The sequence below is a fragment of the Triplophysa dalaica genome, chromosome 25, assembly GCF_015846415.1.
Source record: "Triplophysa dalaica isolate WHDGS20190420 chromosome 25, ASM1584641v1, whole genome shotgun sequence".
In the NCBI taxonomy this organism is placed as follows: Eukaryota; Metazoa; Chordata; class Actinopteri; order Cypriniformes; family Nemacheilidae; genus Triplophysa; species Triplophysa dalaica.
The window spans coordinates 13,053,256-13,065,539 of record NC_079566.1 but is presented as its reverse complement, the minus strand read 5'-3'; the positions used below and the strand labels follow the sequence as shown (position 1 = coordinate 13,065,539).

Here is a 12,284-nt window from a genome sequence, read left to right as displayed (position 1 = left end):
GTAACATTACACCAAACCTCATTACATTTATGTTTTTATATTTTATTTTATCGTGCTGTAAGGTAACACAGTTCCTGGAATAGACCTACAGGTAGCTCCAGATGTCTTTCATCTTTTGCCGTAATTGTCCGTTTGAAGCACCAAACGTGGTTGACGTTTTTCTGGAAGCGCTGTGTGAGTTGAGGAGTGCAGGTGACATTGTAATTCGAGTCTTGGTGTGAAGCGACTCGTGGTATCATCAGCTACTCTCCTGGAGTCTGCCAAAGCTTTGCTGTCTCTTGCAGATCCTCCTTCCAAGCTCCTGTTGTGAATTCGATTTTCTCAGTCCTGCTGAGAAGCCGAAAATATGCCAACATGTACAGATGTTTCTATCAACACCGCTGCATCGAAACGGAGGGGCTTTTCAGCATAAACCTGTGTTTAATTTACATAAAGCAGACACTCCTCGTCCACAACCAGATAAAGTAATGAAATCTAAATGTACCAAAACTTTAAAATGTTGTATCTTATTCTGCTTGTGGGTGATCTCACCAAATCCTTCCCTCTGTTCAACGCAATTCATTCCATCGAATCCATCGGTATCTGAACTCATCTTTCTTTTTTCTAGCTAATAACTCCGTTTAAGATCTTGTTTCGCTCATCAATGTCACATTATCAACGTAGCAAGTGAACGCTATTTTATATCAAGCTTGCGTCTTCAATTTTAAAATGTGCAGCGAAGTAAATCCCGTGTCACCTTCAATAAATGTGAATAAAAGAATTCCTTTGTGTAACATTTGCTAGTGCATGAAATGTATTTTATCTCTTATGTTGGCGTCCACACCCATGCGCCCTAGCTGGCGGTCTCCCAAATGCAAATCCACCCTGACACTCGCGCAGTAAACACAAACCACGGCAGCATGTCGCCTGAAGTCAAACCAAAGCTGACAGGTGGGCTGATGCTGCATTGTTTAGCATCATGCCGAATGCAGCAAAGACCCTTAAAGCTGAAAGAATATCCTGTGTGTGTGTTTGTCGTCTTTGTGTCATGGAGAACAAGGCAGTAGTCAACCACAGAACAATGGAGGGGATGTAAACAGGTGGTGTTTGATGAACAAAACAGACTTGGATGTTCAGGAAGCATTCGTCATTATTAGACACGTCGTGTTCTGCGGGAAGTCGACTGAAAATGAAAGAGGGCACTGTTGGTAAAAAAAAAGAGATCTATTGAGCAGACCTTGGCCTTCTTCAGGACAATGGTCAAACGACAAGACTTGCTAGTTTGTTTTTTCCTCGGCTCTCTATTTGAGGACTTTCCGTGGCCCCCCGGCCTTCAATCTGTATTCCCTCCTTCCTCTCTCTCTGTCTCTCTTTATCTCTCTCGCCCTATGAATTTCGTCAGAAGCCCAGCGGGAAAGTCATCATATTTTAGTTCCCCTTGGTGATACAGGAATGACGCACTTCACCTTTAAATCACCTTTGAATTAATTGTTTATTAAGATTTAATGTTAAGTCGGGATCTATTAGTCATTTAGATTTACTCTTTAGTTGACAAACACATGCTTGAAAAGTCATAATATATGAATTTCCCTAAAAAAAAAAACATCACTCTGTTTTATATTAAAAGTTCAGATTTGGCTGGGAGCTTTTAGAAATGAATCATCATTGTTGTGATGGTTTTATGCGGGAACTGGTGAACATTTCCGCTCATACTCCTAAATTTTAAAGCAGGGGCTCTGCCGTGTGACGTCTCATTTTAAGATGAAAGCACTCAGGTATAATTTTCTTACTCAGCGCTGCCTTCTACATCACATGTGCTATTGATGTATTTAATAGCTATAAATACTGGTAGCTCACAATATGCCGTGCGTCTCCACTTGTCTCCATGATGTTGAAGGAGTCGTATTTTCCAGAAATGAAAATATTTTCATCATGTTGCTTCAAACCTGTTTGATTTCTTTATTAAACCCCCTGTTTGCTGTGTATAGAAAGGTTTTTGAAATATTTAGGGCTAGTGTTCGAACTTCAGGTACACCTCAGCAAAGAATCAATTACAGCAGTTTTAATTTAATGTAATGCAGTTAATATAAAATAAAATTTATATGAATAAAAATTAATATTTAATTAATTGTAATATTATAACCAAACACAAACCCGAAGTTAACCAAGGGCCGGCGCGAGTGTCCAAGTGAAACGTCTGTATTAATTAGAAATAATGATGTAAATAATAAATAAAAATAATTACATATCAATATCAATTAGCTAAAAATGTATATTAGTATTAATATGAAGACTTAATAATAATTAGATTAAGAACCAAGAAAATGACAAAAACACAACAAAATTGCTAAAAATTTAACTGAAATGAACACAAAAATTTCAAAATATAAAGCTAAATCAAAATATTCCTAAACTACGATAAAACTAAAATCAAAAATATAATAACTCAGAAGGAAAACTCAAATGGGTTTAAAACATCATAAAGCTGAGTAAACAATGATCAAAACCGTTTAAAAGTTTGTCCCGTACAAATAAAGTACATACATAATGAAAACACAAAGCAATGTGATGGGATATAGAAAACACAATACTTATCTGCGCCTAAGCCTCGCTGTAAATCATGAATAATTCATATGTTAATGCCTTCTTCTTTCTCTAGTGACGCTTACTGCTGTGGACATCTTCCCTTGCATCAGGTGTAAAGAGCTGTTCGGGTTTCTTGCGGCAGGTGACCAACGCAGGCCTTATGTATGTGTGTGTGATGCCTGGATTCATGTTGATGTGATTAATGACTGCGAGAAATGCAGACCATGTGGTATAACGCCAACTGTTAGCTAATTCCCAAATGTCTTATGGGGGACAGCAGGTATGTGAACTGTATGACAGACTGTTTTGTTAAAGGAGTATCGAAGAAAATCCGAAACTGAGACAGCTTTTTTAAAGCGGATTCGGTTTAAATTGAAAAAGAAGAGAACAGAAGCCTGCCAGAATGAGATTTTGTCAGATGTGCAGCCGTAAGCAGGTTCAAAGAGGTATTTCAAATCAAATGGATTAGTCACCGGTTTTATTATAGAAATGGCGTGTTTTTGGACGATACACCCACACACGTGTTTTAGTTTTCTTATTAAAACTCTGTTCTTTGAAGGGAAGAGCGAATCTTAAAGTTGTCTTGTGTATGGAGAGATTGAGAAGCAGAAACAGTCTGATCGTGAAATCATAAAAAATCAGCATGTGTGGTAAAGGCCGGGGCAAGTTGTCACACTTTTTGCTTCATGTTTCTGGTTTATTTTGATAAAGATTTTTGTGTAAGTAGTGGAGCATAGACACAAACGCTCTCCTGAAGTGGATACAAAGGTTGTCATATTTTCCCATCGCACATTTTGAACGGCCCTTCATCCATTTCCCAGTTCAATTTTCATTAGCAAATTAAGCACCATTGTGGGACTGCAAAGACCGAAACTTGCCCAGGACGAGAGGGAAAGATGAATCTGTAAATTCCCCTATAGCGTACCTGCTTCGTTCCAACTGTAAACTACAAGGGAAGGGTTGAAATCCACTTTGTGATTTGTGGGATTGTTCTATGCAGTAGTTTTATAAATAGCATTGCCTGCTCACTTTTTTTAAGTCCCACTGGTGCTGTACCTCTAAACTGGCGCATGCTGTCACTTGTGGTTAACACATTCCTTCATGTTTCATCACAGGTTGAGCTGAGGCTGGACACTGGTGATGTCACTGCAAAGTAAGTGTTTTGCTACTGGTGTTCACTGTGTTTGCTTTTATTAAAGATATTTAAGGGATAGTTCACCGAAAAAATACAATTTCTTTCATTATTTACTCACCTTCATGTCATTTCGTAAATGTATGAGTTGCTTCTGCAGAACACAAAAGAAGATATTTTGAAGAATGTTGTTAACCAAACAACATCGGTCCCCCATTGTCTCCTATTGTATGGACACAAAACCATTATTTCTTATCTTCAGGTGTTGTAGAAGAACGAATCATATACAGGTTTTGAACCACATGAGGGTGAATAAATGTAAGAAATTGTTATTTTTGGGTGAACTATCCCTTTAAGGAGATCTCATTTGTGAGATTACTTTTCTATAGATTTTTAACGCTTGTAATTTTGAGATTTATTATAAATGTGAGCGAATCCGTGCGCCCATCCCTTGCTTTTTATTAGAGAGTAATGTACTATCACAACACAGCATCTGCGGTGATATTTGAAATACTTGGCATTTGAAGCCGTGAGGCAATTATTTAGTCATTTTCGTGCTCATCGTCTGCAGCGAGGGAGCCGGAGGGGTCCGTGAAGGTGGAACATTGGCAGCAGACGTTTTACGCCTCTGACTCGGGGATACAGTCGGGAGCCACGACCATCCGCGATGAGGAGGAATTGGAATGCAGTAGCAGGAAGTACACAGTCACCTCCACCGCCGTGGAGAACGCCGCAGGTAAAACACTCTCTCGAAAAGTCTTCTCTGAAACGTTTTGATGAATTATACAACTTGAGGGCCTCTAAAAATTGTTCACGCTTTAATAGAATTCAGTCCACTTTCTGCCATGTAGTTTCATTGAGTGGAGGACCAGAAAGTGCTGTTTCTTGGTGATTGTTGGGAATGTGTATTTTGTCTGGTTTTAGTGCAAGAAGTTTCACAAGTGGCATCAGGCCAGCAAACAGCACTATTTATTTATTATAGGTGCATCTTAATGGGAAAGCTCACCCCAAAAATATAAGGTCTATCAACATTTTTTCCCCCTCATGTCGTTCTAAACCTGCATGACTTGAGATTTCACTCTGCAGAACACAAAAGAAGATAATTTGAAGAACGTTTGTAACCGAACAACATTGACTTCCATTGTATGAACACAAAACCACTGAGACATTTCTCAAAATATCTTCTTTTGTGTTGCACCCATGAGAGAGTCACATACAGGTTTTGAACGACATTTAAGTGAATAAGTGATGACAGAATTTTTGTGTGGATGGTTCGAGGGTTGTTTCTATGTACAACAATATTTCTTATAATAATATTCACTTCCTTTCCATATAAATTAGATATCGTATCAAGTTTGTAATAGTCCTCAATAGGCCAATAACCATTCTTCTCTCATTTATTAAATAAGATAATTGAAAGGTTTTTTTTTTCATGTTATTACAATTTACAATAGAAACAGGTTTTTTCTGTTTAGAGCTGAGGTTTGGTCACACAGTGGGATCTGAACATTAAACTTCATTGCCGTTTGAAACGGTGATGCATGAAATCTGTAGACTTCTAATAAAATATGATGTTAAATTATTAGGGAGAGAAAAAGAAAACTGTGATCAGGATGTTGCAGGCAGGACTCAAATCTGCATCGTCCTCACAAGCTCCAGGGCTCTACGTGTCAGGAGTGTAAAACCTTATAAACCCATTTTGATCTATTTCGATATGTGTGATTTTATTTAGAATAGATGAATATTTAATGCATCTGTGCTGTTGTCATTATTCTTTGTAGTTGTGGTGCGCTCGGTTGTAAATATCTGGGGATTGTTAAATGGATTCCTCACCGTGGCAGTGTGAGTGCACTTTGAAAAAAAAACACTGAAAATTTATTGTCTGGCCCTATTCCAAACCCACTGACATTTAAAGACTCGAAAAAAAACGCAGTTCAGTAGATTTTCTTTTTCTTATGGTTTGATCATTATTGCTGTTCAAACAGAGCTCTGCCTGACGCTTACAGTGCTTCCAGCGTGGACTGCTCCCACCTCCGCATATCTTTTGTGAATCCGTTCTGTTATGAAATGAGACATGGACCATGTCACTTGACAGGATCTGAACTCTGATTGGATGAGCCACATTTACAGCTGCTGTAGAAAGCATATCTATAAAATCATATTTTCTCTTTCCACAGATCTCGAGGCCCAGTACAGTCTGACTCGAGCCCAGAGAGTCCGTGCTGCGATGTTTCCTGAGACGCTAGGGGAGGGAGAGACCGTCCTCACCATGCAGAGCAACCCGGATCAGCCCACCAACGTCCAGAGACTGGCCGAGCCCTCACAGCTCCTGAAAACAGCCATCGTCCATCTCATCAATTATCAAGATGATGCTGATCTGGCCACACGAGCCGTACCAGAGCTCACCAAACTCCTGGCCGATGAGGACCAGGTGCGAGGTGTCAGTTTCGTGTGTCGTTATAATGTGTAAATTGATTCAAATCGAGGGATCTGAGTGTAAATACTTGAAACATTTATTTACCCTCAAGTCCTTCAAAATGTGTATGACTTTCTTTTGCTGAAGAACACCTTTGAAGAACTTTGGTAACCAAACAGCACTGACCCTCAATGACGTCCTTTCTATGGACACAGATCCACTAAGACATTTCTCAAAATCTTCTTTTTTGTTCCACAGAAGAGTCATATACTGATTATAAACAAAATGAGGGTGGATGTATGATAACAGACCTTTTCTTTTTGGGTAATCAACCTTATTTGTGCAACGAATGAACATTTATGACATCAGAGATATCCGAAACAATAAAACGTCCCTGTTATCGATGTAGGTGGTGGTAAACAAGGCTGCGCTCATCGTAAACCAGCTTACGCGGAAGGAGGCGTCTCGTCGTGTTCTCATGCAGTCTCCTCAGATGATCGCAGCTGTGGTGAGGGCCATGCAGAACACAGGAGACCTGGAGACGGCCCGCTGCGCCGCCAGCGTCTTGCACAGCCTCTCCCATCAGCGTGAGGGACTGCTGGCCATCTTCAAATCCGGCGGCATTCCTGCGCTAGTGCGCATGCTCAGGTTAGTGTGTGATACTAAAGCACAAGTAACACGATAGTGACACAATAAAACCTGACCTGCTGGAGAAGTGAACGAGTCAACTGATTTGATTTCACGGGGGAAGTGAGTCGTCTGATGGATTCATTCAATGATTCTCGATTCATTCAGTCCGATGAGTTGAATTGATCAATTTGAACTTGAAACAAAACTATTACATTTAATTTAAATACAGTGTATATGGCCAATAGTGATGTCATATTTGTGCAATATTTACTTTTAAGGCTTCCTCAGGTTAGACTTAACCAACAAAATATGTGGCATTAGGTACAAAATGGTATTTTTTGGACTAAATTATTTAGAAAACTATATAATCTTGTCATTTCAAACCTAAATGACTTTCTTTCTTATGAAGAACACAAAATAAGATATTTAGAAAAATAAAATCGTTGATCCGCATTGACTTGCATTGGTTTTGTGTCCATACTGTAGAAGTGAATATGGACCATTTTACATTTAAAAAAAATACCTTCTTTTGCTTTTGCGAACACAGTTTTAAAATGACAACCGGGTGGGTACATTTTTATTTTAAAGGTGACATATTCCTTTGAATTATTCTCAAAGCTGAGCTTCGCTTTACACTCCAAGCACAACAATGCAACATGAATTCAAAATGTTTATTTTTATTTTTATTAAAGACATTTAAATAAACAGCAAAGGCGTCAATTTTCCAAAGCTGGACATCACTTTTGGTCACTACTTCATGTGTTTATCTATTTTCAATATAGAAAACGTAAACCCGTTTTATTTAAATGCAGTTTTCTAAGGCAAGCTGTGTTCCAAGCACATCTAGGTCAAAAGAACCTGAAATCTCAGTTAATTGTGCCGGTTCAGCATCTCCAGCACATATACATTTTCCTGCTCTATATTTCGTGAATAGACTTTGTTGCAGGTTTTCTTCTGCATTGTGATGAATGCTGCGACTAAGCAATGCTATAGCAGTACACAGTGTCCTGTCTTGTCTTGTCCTGTCCACGTATATCAAAACTACATCCTCTGTAACAGTGTCCAGAGACAGGCCCGTAGCAGAGCTTCTGCAGCGCTCTATTTTACAGGGATATATTTGGACTGTGATGGGAAATTCACAGTGTCAGAAAAGCCATTAAGAGTGATGTTGAGATAATAGAGCGAAACAGAATGTTTATGACCAGAGCCCATGGAACATTGACTGAGCTTCACTATATTAAGCCATTTCCCCTTGGAGTAAAGTGTAGTTGAACGTCTTGCTCAAGGATACAGTGGTTGTGTCTATTAGGATTTATTTTTAAACATTTTACCTGCAAGTGCTCTGGTGCTGGACTTAGTGTTTCGGACTGAATTTGGCCTGCATGATATTAAAGGAACATTGGATATGCAACTCGCTAAATACATATACTGTATGCAATATACCACAAAAATATGCAGTAAAATAAATAATATACAATACTGTATAATGTATTGGTAAGATCGATCAAATTTAAATGATTGTAATTATAATAAAATTATATCTAATATATAAATATTTATAAATTAAATTAAATTTAAATTAAAATAATATATCTTTAATAAATATTAAATAGTATTATATTAATAGTATATATATAAGTTATTATATGAAAATCTTTATAGATATTTTATTGTCATGTATACAGAATTTTATTGAAATAAAATGATATATTGTTATTACATTAAATATTATAAGTGACACTTATATAACTATCATACATGTTAAATAAAATAAATGATAGTAAATAATAAATTATTTAAAAGTAAATATAAATTATATATTTTATATATAATTTAATTGAAACCAAATTATATATTATTAAATGAAATATTATGAAGGGAAATTATACATTCCTTTCTTGGAAAAAAGCATCATTACTGCAGTAATTTCAATATATTGTGCAGCCTTATTTGTTCGTCTGAACATTTTTGCAATACTATTTGGTGACGCCATTGATCTGAGCTTTAACCACTGTTATCCACACCTGCAGTTTGAGTTGTAATTGCTTAAATAACTGAAAATACTTTCATCACCACCTATAAAAATATCATAAAATCTTTTATGTTTCTTTAGTTCACCGATGGAGTCCGTGCTGTTTTATGCCATCACCACATTACACAACCTGTTACTGCATCAAGAAGGAGCCAAGATGGCCGTGCGTCTGGCCGATGGTCTGCAGAGGATGGTGCCCCTACTGAAAAAGAGCAATCCAAAGTTTTTGGCCATCACCACAGACTGCCTGCAGCTGCTTTCTTATGGGAACCAGGAGAGCAAGGTGTGTGGACCTGTAGTTCAATATTTACAAGCAACTTTTAAACCAACACTTTAATCGTTCGGAACCCATATTAAATAGTTTGTCTTGTCAACCTTGTATTATGCCTTTTCTAAAATACGATAGAAGAAGTGACTGTGGCAGAAATGGATCTTGTGTTTGGTTTAGGATGTGGATAATGCAGCAGATCATTGACCTTGTGTTGTTTTGAATTTACTGTCTCTGTGTTCTTCGCAGTTGATAATCCTGGCAAACGGCGGACCAGAAAGTTTAGTGTTTATTATGAGAAACTACAACTATGAAAAGCTTCTGTGGACCACCAGTAGAGTCCTGAAGGTTCTCTCTGTTTGTCCGAGCAACAAGCCGGCAATCGTTGAAGCTGGTGAGTCTGTGTGTTCATTGCTTTCTACTTCTCTACAAAAAAAAAAACCTCAGCATTTATTCACGCTTATGTTGTTCCAAACTTTCTTCAGTGGTATACAGTACAAGATCAGAAATGATGAAGAATGTTGACAATGATCTCTTATTCCATTTAATGAAGATAATGGTGACTGAGGCTACATGTCACAAACGTCATCTTTTGTGTTTCATTCAAAATAGAAAGTTTTTGAAAGAATGATGAATTTATACTTTGGGATGAACTGTTCCTTTATCTCTTTTGCTATTTGTTTCACTTTTATTGTTTATTTTTCCTAGCCTAGTCGAATATTCATAAGCCTTTTTTGGGTTTCTTCAATTGGGTATTTGTATAATTAACTGCAAATATTGAAGGTTTTTTTTATACTTATTATATTAATTGTTTTATCTTATTATATGATAAATACCAAGAATATACTAAATAATGAGATCAACAACAATACATTTATAGTTATTTTAGTACATTTAAAAGAAATCAATTATTATAGAATAAATATTAATTTAAATAGAAAAAAAAATGTATTAAAATGTAAATGTTAACAACATAAAAATTAAAGCACCAGTGTATGTTAAATATCCATCTTTAATAATAAATCTGTTCTTCCACACAGTCTCAGTCATGCTAATGCCGTACGGGTTTTGCTTTATTAATGTTGACCTTTCAGTGCATTAATTCTGATTTATAAATGTCTGACGTCATGTGACTGAAATATCTCCAGGACTATCTCATAAGTCTTTAGACTTATAACAGGACTGTGTTTCCGAGCTTTGTGAGGTCCACACCGTCGAGGATCAGCAGGGCCATTTTAAAAGATGTCTCCTAATCTCCTCTCCCCTTTTTATCTTTCTAAGCCATGTGGCTTTTAGTTTATCATCACTAGCTCCAAAATTCATTTCTCTCCTTTTGGCACACGGTAGTCTAGAGAGAAATACAGCCTTCGTTTTTAAACATGTTGTGTCGCCGGATAGTTATGTTCCTTCTTTTGATTGCGGCTCAGTCTGTTAAATACGGAGTCTAAAGCCTTTTCTCTCCGTTTGGCAGGAGGTATGCAGGCCCTCGGCCAACATCTCACGTGTTCAAGTCAACGGCTGACGCAGAACTGTCTGTGGACTCTACGAAATCTTTCTGATGCTGCAACCAAACAGGTGAAATAGCTGTCAAGAAATGGATATTTTCTCCCATCATTTACTCACCCTTGTGTTATTTAAAAACCTGTATATGACTCTTTCTTCTGTGGGACATAAAAGAAGATATTTTGTGAAATGTCTCCGTGGATTTGTGTTCATACAATGGAATTCAATGAAGTCTTATGTAGTGTGCAGTTGTGTAAAGTAACGAATTACAAATACTCAAATTACTGTAATTAAGTAGATTTTTTACTACTGGTCGTAGTGGCGCCTGAATTTGGTCCCAAACTAGGTAACTTGTATATGTTGACTAAAGTTAGCCTATTTCAAAATGCGCTGCATGATAACACTGCGCCTGCTACGGCCATGTTACTGCAAAACACGCAAATTTTCATTTTCCGCCTGTCTTGGTACACGATATAACTACAGAAAAGTCAAGTTTTAAATAGGAAAAATATTGAAACTCTTTGGTCATTTTTGAACGCGATGCTACTGGTCTAACTGGATTCAATGATCTATGCTAAGCTATGCTAAAAGTGCTATCGCCAGACCCAGAGATCGTCAGAATACACTCCAAACGGTAAAACTCAATTTATTACTCTTGGGGAGCTGGAAAATGAGCATTTTTCCAAAAAAAGTGAAGCGTTCCTTTAAGGAACTGGAACTTTAATGTAGAATTGTTTGAGGGGACAGTTCACCCAAAAATGAAAATCCTGAAATCATTGATTCACCCCTAGTTTTTCCAAAATGGTCAACATTTTGTTGTTCCGCTAAACACAAAGAGATATTTAGAAGAAGGTTTGTATCAAAACAGTTCTGGGGCACTATTGACATCCATAGTAGGGAAAAACTACTGTGGTGGTCAATAGTGGCCCAGTTTAGTTTCCCATATTCTTCAAAATATTTGTTTTAGTGTTTAACAGAACAAAGAGTTTTATACAGTTTGGAACAACTTGAGGGTGAGTAAACGATGACAGAATTTTCATTTTGGGTAAACTGTACCTTTAAGGGAGGTGAAACTACCTCTGACCTTGAAGGAGGAGTCGGTCAATGAAGTGTGTAGGCTTAATCTAAATAAATATCATTAGAAAACTTATAATTAGAAAAACTGAATTGACAATCACATTCATTTAGTGTGCAATAAATATTAACCCAGACCGAACTTGAAAACCATTAAAACCGTTTTTCTGTACTTTTATAATGCATAGGAGTTCATAATTGTTTCCTACCTCCACCTTCTACATCTGCGTAGAAATCATTGGTCCAGAAAATGCACAATAAATGCTAAACAGGTTATCATTTTCTCCCTTATTATTAAATTCAGGGAACAAAACGTCTAATATTAACAATCACGTAGTGTGCAGCGCAGGTGGAAAGCGTCTGGAATTTAAATGTCTGTATTTCATTGCTGTCACTCTCGGCTGATGTTCACGTGTCTGCCTGCGGTTTTATACCAGCGATCCGGCGCATCCTCTCTTATCTCACTCTTCCACTGCCTTTCATCTGTCATTTATTCCTTATCCGCGTCTACTCATCCTCCTGTCTCTTTTTCATTAGCCAACATTAGCCGTCATCGACCATTTGATTTCTAAAATCTTGTGTTTTTATGTGAATCATTTGTTTGATGTTGCATCATGATGAATATGCGAAATGTCAATCACTGGTTGTCGTTTTTTGTTTAGAT

At 37.3% G+C, this 12,284-nt stretch overlaps 1 protein-coding gene across 3 annotated transcripts in view; it reads left to right on the top strand.

The window, feature by feature from the left end:
• jupb (junction plakoglobin b) overlaps nucleotides 1-12,284 on the top strand; it is a 39,890-nt gene that overhangs the window by 18,510 nt on the left and 9,096 nt on the right. The window contains exons 2-9 of one of the 3 annotated variants that reach the window (XM_056741567.1): nucleotides 2,639-2,707; nucleotides 3,681-3,718; nucleotides 4,269-4,433; nucleotides 5,875-6,128; nucleotides 6,523-6,761; nucleotides 8,857-9,058; nucleotides 9,293-9,437; nucleotides 10,515-10,618. In XM_056741567.1, the coding sequence (XP_056597545.1) occupies nucleotides 3,706-3,718; nucleotides 4,269-4,433; nucleotides 5,875-6,128; nucleotides 6,523-6,761; nucleotides 8,857-9,058; nucleotides 9,293-9,437; nucleotides 10,515-10,618 (1,122 nt within the window). In that variant the 5' untranslated portion in view covers nucleotides 2,639-2,707; nucleotides 3,681-3,705. Of the gene's footprint in view, nucleotides 1-2,638; nucleotides 2,728-3,680; nucleotides 3,719-4,268; nucleotides 4,434-5,874; nucleotides 6,129-6,522; nucleotides 6,762-8,856; nucleotides 9,059-9,292; nucleotides 9,438-10,514; nucleotides 10,619-12,284 lie in introns of all 3 variants that reach the window. The other 2 variants (XM_056741565.1, XM_056741564.1) reach the window with 2 other exon arrangements.